This window comes from Tenrec ecaudatus, chromosome 12, assembly GCF_050624435.1.
Source record: "Tenrec ecaudatus isolate mTenEca1 chromosome 12, mTenEca1.hap1, whole genome shotgun sequence".
Lineage (NCBI taxonomy): Eukaryota > Metazoa > Chordata > Mammalia > Afrosoricida > Tenrecidae > Tenrec > Tenrec ecaudatus.
The window spans coordinates 3,589,458-3,602,405 of NC_134541.1; the positions used below are offsets into that span (position 1 = coordinate 3,589,458).

Consider the following 12,948-nt stretch of genomic DNA (forward strand, 5'->3'; position numbering starts at 1 on the left):
TCCCTATTTTTTACCGTGAACAGAACCCTACTGACCTTGTATTTCCTACCACAAACATAAGCCCATTTCCCCTAGATTTCCCACCATGCAGACAAGCCATTGGCCTGTAGATTTCCCACCATGAACATAGAGTACAGTCTCTATAATCACTACCATGAACAAAAGTCCACTAGTCTTAGAATTCCTACCTTGGACTTAAGTGCACTGCTACCACACTTCCTACCATAGACGTAAGCCCGCTACCCCTAGATTTCTTACCGTGAACAACAGCCCACTGCCCTTGATTTCCTACCATGCTCATCAGCCCGCTGCCTGTAGATTTCCTCCCATGAACCTAAGTTACTGCCCTTCAAACACTTACCATGAGAATAAGTCCATTGCTCCTAGAAATTCTACCATGCACGTAAGCCCACATCCCCTACATTTCCTACCATGAATGAAGCTCACTGTCCCTAGATTTTCTTCCATGAACATAAGCCCACTGGGACTAGATTTCCCCCCATGAACACTATCCCACTGTCCCTGGGTTCCTACCATGATCACACCTGTCAGTCCCTGGATGCCTACCACTCACCTGAGCTCACTGGCCCCTCCTTTCCCACCAGGAGCTCATCCCCGCTTTCCCAGAGGCGTGACGGCGATGAAAGCAGTTCCCCAGGTGACAGAGGCACAGGGCTGCCCAGAGCTCTCTGCCATCTCTGCGCCACCACAGCCATGGCAAGGCACGGCTGGGCCTGTGGCCAGCCTACTCCCGGTAAGCACAGCCCGATGATGGGGGCCTGTGTGTGAGGTACTCATGGGCCCTAGACCCTCTGCAAGATCCACCAACTGTCCCACCTCCTGAGAGCATCCTGGCCTCTGCCAGCCCCCAGCACTTTCCCTCATGGCTGTGTAGAATCTCTCGCCCACTTCCCCCTGCTTCTCCGATGGACAGGACTGTGACCTGGAGCTTGTTGCTCTTCCTGGCCACCTCCATCTGGCTGTGACTTGTGGGCCCAAGCCGACCCTGTGAAGCTTTTGTCTCTGGGGACCAGCCCTGAAGGCAGGAACCCATTCCTCACCTCGCCTTCCTCCGTGAAGATGGAATCTGCTTTGCGGGGGTCAAAATGTTTGATGAGTAGACTCTTCAGGTGGTTTTCCACCGTCTCCTGAACCTGCACAGGCTCCACACCTGAAGGAGAGCAGGAAGGACGGCTGTCTCTCAGCCCGCCAGCGAGAGCAGACTTACATCACATAGGGGGCTTGCGTGGCACAAAATCATTCACGGATGGGTGTTTACTCAGTATCTTCAGTGAGAAGCCCCCAACACCTAACTGAGCACAAACATTCAAAGCAGGCGGGGGTAGGGAGTGGGATGGGGTGCAGCTGAGACGAACCAGGAGGGTCTTCACATCTAATAGGCTGGCCGGCTTTGCAGGGCAGCGAGGCTGACACCTGGCTTCCTGGAGGCCGAGCCTCAGCATGGCCATCTGCACCGCCCACTGGGCTTACAGTGAGTAAAAGGGGTGATGTGAGCACTGCACTAAGTCAGCTCATGGACTTCCTGGGACTGCAGAGCTCAGGAAGGACCTACCGAGTGGGCCACTTGGGGTCCAAGAATCCTCCAACATGGCAAGGGGCTCAGATGGCAGGAGCTCTCTATCCTCCAATTACAGGCTCAAGACCTCCTTCTACCTGGGGACGATCCCAGGGTCTAATAAAAGGGGTGGTGGGATGTGGGGGGAGGGCTAAGCAAGGGCATGGTCCCCGCACCTGTCTGGATGAGCCACTCAGCAAGCAGGTTCACAGTCTGGGCCACAGCGGTGTAGTTCTCGGACAAGAGCTGGATGACATTCTCAGGAGACCCTCCGGCCTGGAAATACCTACAGAAGGAGAGGGGGCGGCTACACTGCCACATGGAGCGCTGGGGCGTGAGGTTGGCCCCACGACCGGCCAGCAGGACGGCAGGTGACATAGACTGTTCAAGTGCCACCCCCGGTGCCTTCCATGCCAACATCACAGCCCTCTCACTTTGACCCTGCGGCAGCGCCCACCTTCCTCCCTCAGCCACACCCACGCCTCCTACCTCTTCAGCGTGTTGAAGATGGACGGCTCCATGATGTAATCCCGGGTGGAGAACTTGTGCAGACACTCCAGCTGGACCTCGGTGTCGTCCTCGCCCTCTCCAAAGTCCTCCTCCTGCTGCTGTAAATGCCGTGAGCTGGGGACCTCACTGACACAAGCACCCTGGCTCTGTGGCTTGTTGGGTGCTGCTGAGACAGTCCCTGCTCCCAGTGGCACACACCCCCCCCCCCATGGGAGAGTCGGATCTATCTGCCCCAGCTCGTCACCTTTCTGTGATCACCACGTCTTTGCGAGCAGGGAGCCGCCGGTGGGTTCAAACGACCAACCTTTCCGTCCACAGCCAAGAGCTCAGCCATTTGCACCCCCAGGGCTCCTTGGGCTATCTGGGTCCTGTTTGTTTCTCAAGTGTCCACGCTGCTGTGGTGGCAAGGTCTCTTGAGTCAGTTCTGACCACAGTGACCCCACGTACAAGAGCCACGCACTGTCCGGTCCTGCAGCGTCCTTACACTCATTGCTGTGTCTGAGCCGTGTTGGAGGCACCAGGTCACCTACCTCATTAGAGGACTACCTCTCTCTTGCTGACCCTCTACTTTACCAAACACGTCATCCTTTTCTAGGACTTGTCCCTCCTGAGACATGTCCACACTACTTGAGCCGAGGTCTCGGCACCCCTGTCTCTAAAGGAGCATTCTCGCTGTACTCCTTCTCAGACAGACCTATTTGTGTTCCTTCTGTTGGTGGTCCTTTCAACAGTCTTCAGCAGCGCCAGAATGCACATGCATCGATTCTTCTTCAGTCTTCCCGACTCAATGTCTGACTTGGTGATGGGAAATACCATGGCTTGGATCAGTCGTACTTCAATCCTCAAAGCAACAAAAGCGGACTTGTGCAGCAGATTGACCTAATGAAATGCATCTGTTGATCTCTGGACTGCTTGTGGTCCAGGCAAGGTGAATCCTCCTGTTTATCGTGATGTTGCCTGCTGGTCTAGTTGTGAGGGTTTCGTCTTCTTTACATGAGTCATCATCCACAGAGGCTGCCATCCTTGATCTTCATCAGCAGTTGCTTCCAGTGCGTCTTACTTGCAGCAAGCCTGTGCACCACAGGTTGCTAAAAAAAAGTCTACCTCCAATCTTGATGCCACATTCTTCTTCATATACTCCAGCTTCTTTATTTGCTCAGGATATAGATGGAAGAAGTATGGGGAGCGGATAGAACCCTGACACACACCTTTCCTGTGATTTTAGCCCATGCAGCGTTCTTGTTCTTTTTGAACAATAGATTCGGCATGAGCAAAATCAATTGTTCTGGTCTTTTCAAAGTCACCCATCGTGTGTGGTGAAGCAGAGCCCAATGCCATGGCACAGCCAATCCAACACGAGTAAGCACTTTAGCCAGCGCCTCCCTGGCATCAGCAATGACCTCCGTCCTGCCACATCCTCTTCAGCTTGCATTTCTGGCAGCTCCCTATTGATGCACTGGTGGAACCGTTTTTAAATTATCCTCAGCAAACTTTGACTTATATGTGATGCTAATGATGCTGCTAGGCAATGTCTGCATTCTGGTAGCTGTCTCCAAAATGTCCTGACAGAGGTGAGCTGGGTTCCTCCAGGGCTTCATCCGCTGGTTGAAACATTTCAACTGGTATTCAGTCTATTCCTGGAGCCTTGTTGTTCCCTGATGCCTTCCGTGCAGCTTGGACCTCTACCTTCAGCACCAACAGTTGTTCATGTGCTGCCTCTTGAAAGGGTGGACTGTCGACCAATGACCATAGAGCCTTCCCACTTCTTGTGGAGCTTCTTGCAGTGAAGGCTCCACGCACGCAATGTACTGGACTTGGACAAGCCTCTAGGTATGTGGGCAGGACAAGTGCGGAGTGGCTACAGAAACGCCTGTGCACTGGTTTGCATTCAAGCCCGCACGCGTGACCCAACCTCTGCTTCCTCCTGTCCCTTAAAGGTCACAACAGCCTGCCTCCCACCAGGCTGCTATGCGGGTGCCAGGAACTCAATCTGCAAGTGCTGAGCACAGCTCGGGGGGCACCGGGAGATGCTTAGCAGGATCAGCCGCCACTCGGTGGGAGAAAGGTGGGGCTGTCTGCTCCCATAGAGACTGAGTGTCCCGGAGGACCCATCTAAGGCCACTGCGTGTCAGAGTTTCTTTGTGGGCAGTGGGTGCTTTAGCACAGTATACAATTCTATGTGAGAGTCCAACATACATGGCCTATTGTGATGATTTTCAAAGCCGGTATTTCAGACAGAGCTCTTTGTTTTCTAAACAAATTCTTAAGTCGCCCCGGTGGCACAGTGATTAAGTGCTCGGCTGCTAACCCAAAGCTGGGCAATCCCAAGGAGGCCACGGCAGTCTGCTTCCATCCCGACAGCAGCCAAGGAGGCTCCACAGGGCAGCTCTCCTCTGCCCTGCAGGGCCGCTGTGAGAAGTCAGTGCGTAACCACAGGCTTACAAAGTGATCCTTGGAGGCACCACACTGTTGACTGTCAGGAAGCGGGTGGCGCTGGCATGCCTTAGATCATCAGCAGGCTGGGTTGATTTCTGCCTCAATCTGCTTGTGGGCAACTGCCCTCAAGCAAGGCTCCAAGCCGAAGGGTCAGGCTCCTTTATCTGCAAGTGACAGCCAGGTGCTGGCTCCAGGCGCTGTCTAGCTTGGAGACTGAAGTGCTCACCGACAAGCAGGTGTTCTGTGCACACTCCCTCTGTCCTGAGCAGTGGCTCATCATCCCAGGGTACGTGTGAGAACTGTACACGACACACTTTTGTCCATCCGAGGAGTTCACAAACGCGTCTGGAGTACAAACTGGCCCAGGGGTCAGCAAACTACGGCCCCGGGTGAAATATAGCCCCCCTTCCCATTTTGTACATGAAGTTTTACTGGGAGAGCCATGTTCATTCTCGCACTCTTGTCTAAATCCTCACACCTGGACCAATCAACAGCATCACGATGAACGGAGGAAAACTCAACAGTGTCAAGGATGTCATGTTCCTCTATGATCCACAATCAACACGCACAGAAGCAGCAGACAAGGTATCAGAGAGCAGATTACATTGGGCCAATCTGCAGCAAAAGACCTTCTTCAAGTGTCAAAATGTACAGATGTCACTTTGAGGGCTGCTCCCTCCGATGCACCGGACAAGCTGTGGCACTTTCAGTGGCCCCAAGAGTGGACACATTCTTGAATTGTAGTGCTGGCAAAGAATATCAAAGAAACCGTGGGCTGCCAGAATAACAAAAAAAAATTGTCTTTAGCATGCTCCTTAAAATGAGGACTGTGAGACTCTGTCTCACAAACGATGGGCTCGTTATTAGGAGGGGCCAGTCCCTGGAGAAGGATATCATGCTTGGTAAAGGGAAGGTCGTCAAAAAAGAGGAAGACTTTCGATGAGATGGATCAACACAGTGCTCAAAAGTGCCAGCCATTGCACAGGCGGTGGAGGATGAGGCAGTGCCTCCTTGCGTGGTCAGAGGGGTGGCTGGGAGTTGGAGTGGACTCACTGGCCCTCACAGCAGCTGCATCACCTGCCTACCCCTTACGATAACACAGCTCGGTCACTGCCAGGGAGAGCCCCACAGACCAGGGTATTTACCCTCTGTTCCTTCCCAGAACAGCTTGTCCAACCTTGGTCTAGATCAGTGGTTCTCAACCTTCTTAATGCCGCGACCCTTTAAGACAGTTCCTCACGCTGCGGTGACCCCCCGCCCCCCAACCATAAGATTATTTTCACTGGTGCTTCATAACTGAAACTTTGCTATTGTTATGAACAGGATGACCCCTGTGAAAGGGTCGTTCGACGCCAAAAGGGGTCGCGACCCACGGGTTGAGAACCGCTGGTCTAGATGAACTATCTGCAAGAGACCCATGGAGGTCCCGTGGGCTACCAGGAGAATGCACAAGACCAGTCGTAGAAGCAAGGTTGAAAACATTGAGGGATCCAACGTGCTGTGGGTGCAGACAGGGCATGAAGTCTTCACGGGGAGCCTGGGGTGTCTCCTCCAAGATGGCATTTGTGGGGAGACTTTAGCAATACTACTTCACCCAGACTCTGTCCTGTCCAGTTGCTAAGACCGCATCTTCCCCTTGGCAATCTCCCTGTGTATGAAGCGGAAATTCAGCTCCGTTCTCGCCCCTGGGCTCTGGATTCATGTCTTCACCAGTCTGTTCTGCTCAAAGCCCTCACTCCGCAGGCCTTCAGCCGGCCTCACCCCAGCTTCCGCCTTCGGCTTGCTACCCTAAAGCTGGAAACCTGGGACCGACCTCAGTTCCTCCCACCATGTCCCGCCCCACATCTTGCCCACACATCATGCCCATTGGCCCTCTTCCATATTTGCCCCATAGCTCTTTATCTCTGGCTTTTATGCACATTAGTAATCCTCCCCTACCGCCCTGGCCTGCCTTCAATCATCTTTCCCTGCTGGCCTCGGTTATCTTCTGGAACCACAGCTCTCCCGCCTCACTGCTCACAGCCCAGGCTCATTCGTGCTGCTTCGCTTCTGCTGGGGCAGCCTGACATTTTAGGAACGCTTGCCTTCTGGGCTTAGCATCCCAGTGGGCTCCTTCCTCCCTCCAAGAAACCAGATAACAGAGTCAAGTGCACAGGGTGAGAGACATAAACACTGACCCACCACTAGCTTTCAAAAGCCAGCTCCTGCCACCTTTCTGTCACCTTCCTCTCCATCCTCTAAGCAGAGTCCTACCAGAATGAATGAGACCAGAACATCAGGGCCACCTCTCTCATCAATGAGTGACCTCTATGATCAACAAGCCAAAGCAAAGTCACCCAGAAAGTTGTCCATCCTCGGGACCATGCCCAGCTCTGCCATTCCCACTGGGGTACACTGGGGTAGCTTATGTGTTCAAGCTCTAAAATGGGGGCACTGGTCTAGACAGCCTTGAAGACGCTTACACTTACAGTTCTTACACTCTGACCTGAAGGCTCATTGTGCCAAATACTATGACATTCTCAACAGGATGTCCCCAACACCAAAGCACCACGGACCATCTCAGGGGCCAGCAAGGACATCAACGTGGGTCTGGGTTTGGTGCCCTATTCCCCTGGTGATGAGTTCTGTGACCTTGGACAGACAGCCAAGTCCTGTGTGCCTCTCTTGGCTTTTGCACCATGGGCACCGTGATAGCGGGAAGAGACAGTGCATGAAACACCTGGCCCAGCTCTCCATGGCACAAACCTGGCCCTTTCTCCACTCAACTTTAATCTTCCAATGATGCCATGGGAGGCTCCATCATGCAGCCCACTAAACACTTTGCTCTCCCTCCTGTGGATGTGAGGAAGAAAGACTGAAGAAGCATCAATGCATTTGCATCCCGGTGCTGGTGCAGAAGACTGAAAGTACCAGGGACTGCCAAAAATCCTACAGCGAAGCCCTGACCGACAGGGTTCAGATCCGATGACTCATCCATCATAAGACAGTCCTGATGTGAAGTCAAACACCTCCTTTTATTTCTTTAGTTTTCATTATTACTGCCTTCTGTTACCAGTGTCTTCATCAATCTCATCTTGGTCTTTGGGGGTTAGCATGAGAACAATAACAACAGCAAATAATGCACCACAGCATCATAGTTAGTACATATTGCTAAGTATAAAAAAGCAAACAAATGAAAAGAATTACACAAGTGGAGGTTGTGGAACTGGAGAACGTTCTCTTGCGTATATTCTTGCCACAATTAGAAAAAAAATAATTACAGGAGTAACAACGACTACAAGGAAGAAGAAAATGTTCTAGAATTGAATATGGTGATAATTGTACACCTCTTCTGGGTATGATTGAAGTACTGAATTGTATGACATGTGGATGAAGTGCCGTAAAAAAAAATACAAAACAACCAACTCATTGCCTTCAACTTGATGCCAACTCACAGCAACCCCACAGGACAAGGCAGAACTGCCCCTAAGGGTTTCCAAGAGCATAAACCTTCTTTCTCCCCAGGAGCAGCTGGTGGTTTCAAACTGCTGACCTCAGGGTTAGCAGCCCAACGTGAAATCACTATGCCACCAAGGCCCCTCATTAGTATCACACTCACGCAGGCCATTAAGTCAATTCCAACTCACAGCGACCCTATAGGGCAAGGTAGAACTGCACCTGTGGGATGCTGGGGCTGTAAACTCTTTCCAAGAGTAGAAAGCATCCGCTCTCCTGTGGAACACCTGGTGGTTTCAAATCGCAGACCTTGTGATTAGCAGCCCAACAGGTAACCCACTGTGCCACCAGGGCTCTATCTGCTAACTCTAACGTCTACCCCAACAACAAAACCAGAACATCCAAAGGGCAGCCCATCATAAGGCAGATGCAACCACAATTGAGGCCTGCTTCTGTTTCCCAGAGGTAGCTTATCTTAACTCCTATGAGCAGGTACTTTCCCAGGCTGGGCCCTAGACTGTGACTGGTCCCCAGTCCCCAGGTGGGGCTGAGCACTTCTCACTGAGACCCCAGGGGAGTCTTACCATTAGAGTAAGGTTGTACGCATTCTAAACCCTAACATCAGGGAGACTGGCAGTGGGGGTGCAATGGTTAAGCACCAGGTTGCTAACCAAGGGGTTGGCAGTTTGAATCAGCCCTATCAATGCCATGGGGTGGATTCCACCTCGACAGTGACCCTAGAGGACATATAGAACTGGCCCTGTGGTTTCCGTGGCCCGTGGTTTCGAACTGCTGCCCTTGTGGTTAGCCGTCCAACTAGTAGTCACTAGGCCAGCATGGGTGCTCCAAACCCACCCAATGTGCCTAAAAGGATGGCTTTTGTGAAAGGGTCAGAATCAAAGGCTTCAGGGCAGAGCAGAGTGGGGCCCCTCTCCCGGCCCCCTTCCCGTATCATTCTGCCCCAAGGGGGTAGGAGAGTCGGCCCATGACTGTAGTGTCCAAAGGTGGGCCTTCCCCTGGGGATGGTGCCTGCACAGCTGTGGGTCCAGACTCCTGAGTTGGTGGCTGCTCGCCTTGGAACTCCAGGTGAATGGGCCAATCATGGCCCGACGGTCACCAGGGGAAACTGAGGCACCGGCCCTGCGGGGGCCTCTGGGCCCCCTAGGCGGGGCAAGGCAGTCCCCCCTTGCCCCTCCCCAGCCCTACAGGTGAAGTGAGGGCACAGTGCCCCTGGGGCAAGGGGGGGGGCCGGTGGCGTGCGGGGGCGCGGCCGGGGCACGTCGGCCGCGGAAGTGGGCGGGACGGGCTGTGCTTCAACTACTCGGCGACCTCGCGGGCCGGCCCGCCGGCGACCGGAACCAGCATTCTTGTCCCCTCACCTGGCCGCCGTCCGCCTCGTCGCCCCACTCGGCCACATTCCCGAAAAAGTCCTCCTCCGCGACGGCACCCGGCGTGGCCCCCGCCATCCTGGTCGAGAGCAAGCGCAGCGCGCATGCGCGCGGCGGGAATAGCCGGGAGTGCGCACGCGCGGCCCGCCGCCCCGCCCCCCGCGGCCGCGCGCCTGAGCCCGGGTGGAGGGGCGGGGCCTGGCGGGAGGGGCGGGGCCTGGCGGGAGGGGCGAGGTCGGCGACCTTCCGGTGCAGGGAAGTCCTGCCGCGGGCTCCTGGCTCCTCCCTCACTAGCCGGGCTCCCGCTTATCGAGGTTGGTGACGCCCGTGGAGGACCAGGCAGTGTTTCCCTCTGCTGTACATCGGGTCGCTATCTAACCACATAAGTGCATACAGTGGATAAGGGCCATTGCCCATCAAGTACCCAGACCCATTGCGTGGGTCACGCCCGCCCCAGAGCAACATTATAGCAAAAGTAGTTTCCTAGGCTGTAGCCTTTCCCATAGCAGACCGTCTGCCCTTTCTTCTGCGGAACAGCACCAGCCTTCCCGAGTTTTCGCTCAAGCACTTAACCCCCCAGGGACCCTTGCGGAGCCCACGAGAACGTTTTGCGTTATTGTGTTTTAATCAGAAGGGGAGGAAATTGAGGAGTATAATAATTAGTCCAACTTAGATTATATCTGTGTAACTATAATTAGTATAATGATAAAAATGCAGTCATGAAATAGCGCTGTAAACGTTTTTTCGTCGAGGAAAGGCCCACCAGGTATACGTGCCTATGAAAAACACAAGCCGGTAGCCCTGGAGTGAATCCCACGTGTTTCAGACAGAGCATCTTCGCAGGGTTCCCCCGGCTGTGAGCTCCGGTGACCTGTGGTTACCTTCTCCCCGAAATGAAACGGTGGTGGCTCTAGCCTACCCAGAAGCTCCTGACATTCTGCTCCCGAGAAGATGGCTGCTTAGAGAACTTCAGGGGGCCAGTCTGCCCTCACCTTGGGTCATTGGAAATCAATTCAACAGCACCCCACTGGCAGCAATTTACAAAGCAAATGGCTTTCACTGTGAAATGGGGGAGGTGTTGCAGTTCTCCATTCCACACCTACTTTTGTAACACTGATGGCAATCCCCACTGAGTAATGGCTGGTATTCCTCCCCATGTGACCTGGTCCTCTGCCTCCTCCCGAAACCTTGCCGAGTCTTGTCCTGATCCAAGGGCTGGATCATCCCAAGGTAGGTGTTCCTCCAGGGTCCTTGTCACCCTTAGAGGCCTTTTATTTGACCAAAAATTGGGCGGAGATCAAACCTAGAGCTGACGGATGATTACAAGCCCACCTTCTCAGGGATCGCACTCTTCTATCAGTCCAGGGAGCCTCGTTTGTTTGTTTCCTGTTGGTTTTTATGAACTTGAACTTGGGTCCACATTTTCCTCCCTTTGGAGCAGCAGTTCTCAACTTGTAGGTTGCGACCCCTTTGGGGGTCAAACGACCCTTTCACAGGGGTCATCCGATTCACAACAGTAGCAAAATGAGTCATGAAGTAGCAACGAAAATAATTTTATGGTTAGTGGGTCACCACCACATGAGAAGTTGTATTCAAGGGTCGCGGTGTGAGGAAGGTTGCGAACCACTGCCCTGGGGTCTTCTGGTCTCAGCGTCCTTGAGACTGAAGTCTGTATGGCCCATTAATCCACAGCGCTAATTGGGTCCACATGTTTCGATTTTCCTCGCCCTCCTTCCCTCTGGATGGAGAGAGACCCACAATTGCACCTGTGATAGCTGATCATGAGCTTTTAAGGCCTCAGTGGGTATGCACCGAAGTAGACAGTTTTGCTAATTGACCATGCTCCTGACCCCCAGGTGTTTGGTTATGTCGAAGATGTTTTCATGAATGACATCTTTTTTAGGGCTGCCGATAATCAGGCCTTTCTTCTCTCAGTGGATTCATTCTCCACAAGCACTTACTGTTTGTGTCACCACCACCCCTCCAAAAAAAAATCTCACTGCTGTCCAGTCGATTTGGACTCACCCAGGGGACTTCCATCTTTATGGAAGCAGATGGACACCTCTTTCTCTTTTGGAGTGGCTGGTGGATTTGAACCACCAACCTTTCAGTCAGCAGTGATCTCCTTAACCACTGCACCACTAGGGCTGCTTTGCCTCCTGGAAACCTTAAAAGTATCTTGTTGTTGTTGTTGTTGTTAGCTGCCATCTAGTCAGGTCTGACGCATGCTGACCGCACAGCAGAATGAAACACTGCCCGGTCCTGTAGCGTCCTCACCATGGCTCCTCCTCTGGAAGCTCCTGTTGCAGCCGCTGTTGCAGCTGCTGTGTCCGCCCATCTCACTGAGGGCTTTCCTCTTTGTTGCAGCCCCTGTACGGTACCAAATATGGCGCCCTTCTCCAGGGACTGGGCTCTCCCAACAGACATGTCCAAAGTACCTGGGAAAAAGTCTCTCCATCCTTTCCTCCCTCGGCCATACCTGTTTGTCCTTTTGACAGCCCACACTACTTTCGATATGCGTTGCCAGCACCTCAATTCAAAGGCACTGATGCTCTTCAGCCTCCTTTATTCGGTGCCCAGCTTCCACGTGCATATGAGGCAATGGAAAAGACCGAGTGCCTCGCGCCCATAAAAGTCAGACCTCATTCCTGGAAAAGCTGACCTACCTCCTCATGGGGTAGCTGTGAAGAAGGAAAGGATGCTTCCGCAGCCCTCAGCGCAGCTCCCGGCATGCAGCAGAGACGCAAACAACAGCAGGGAGACCACAGCATCGAGGCCTTCTCCCCTGGAGCAGTCGGTGGTTTCAAACTGATGACCTTGTGATTAGTAGCCTGCTGTGCCACGAGGACTTCTGTAACACAACCTAAGAAGCCCCTTATTTCAGGGCAGAGGAACAGGCTCGGGCCCAGTGGCTAGGACTTCTATATACCTTGAGGGGGGGGGGTCGCCCCACATAACTGTGGGGGATGCAGTTGAATCTCTGACACCCGGGCTGCTGCACAGCCGAGCTTGGGGCTCCTGGAGGAGGCAGGTGTCTGTGGGGGACCATAATGAGTTCAGATTGGGAGGTGCTGAGCGCTGAGCTGGCCCCAGCACTTCCAGGTGGGGATGCCTTGCAGGTGGCTGGAGATGGGCGCCTGGGGCTCTGGGTTCCACAGATGGCGTTCCAGTTTCTATCCCCAGGATTAACATGTATGCAGCTAATGAGTCTCCCTGCTGCTGGCTGGGCTCCGGCTTCTTTTCATTTGCTTTCTGAAAACCTTGAAAGCCTGGACAGTGCTTAGACTTCTTGGATTTTTTTTAATAGTGCCTGAATTGAAAGCAGGCCAATTACTATATATGTAGCTAATTGCTCCTTCAGCATCCGGGATTCTTTAACTCGCCTCGCCCTCGGTAACCCAAAGGTTACTCATTATTTCAATGGATTACCAAACAGCCTGTCGTGAAAGCATTCCATTCAAGCCTAAGAAGTCACCATGATTCAGAAGAATCCCCTCTGTGGGTCTTCTCTCCTGAGGTGACTGTTGCCCAGTTGTTGTTGAAAAAGAAACTTCTTATAAAATGTCCACAGGAGCTTGTGTTGCTTAAAAGAAACATTATAGC

At 53.2% G+C, this 12,948-nt stretch overlaps 1 protein-coding gene across 2 annotated transcripts in view; it reads right to left on the reverse strand.

The window, feature by feature from the left end:
• NELFCD (negative elongation factor complex member C/D) overlaps positions 1-9,465 on the reverse strand; it is a 121,181-nt gene extending 111,716 nt beyond the window's left edge. Inside the window, exons 1-4 of one of the 2 annotated variants that reach the window (XM_075528368.1) lie at positions 9,337-9,465; positions 2,066-2,184; positions 1,753-1,862; positions 1,062-1,171 (exon numbers count right to left, since the gene is read on the reverse strand). In XM_075528368.1, the coding sequence (XP_075384483.1) occupies positions 1,062-1,171; positions 1,753-1,862; positions 2,066-2,184; positions 9,337-9,423 (426 nt within the window). In that variant the 5' untranslated portion in view covers positions 9,424-9,465. The remainder of the gene's footprint in view (positions 1-1,061; positions 1,172-1,752; positions 1,863-2,065; positions 2,185-9,336) is intronic. The other variant, XM_075528369.1, reaches the window with a different exon arrangement.
• Positions 9,466-12,948: the final 3,483 nt, after the last annotated feature.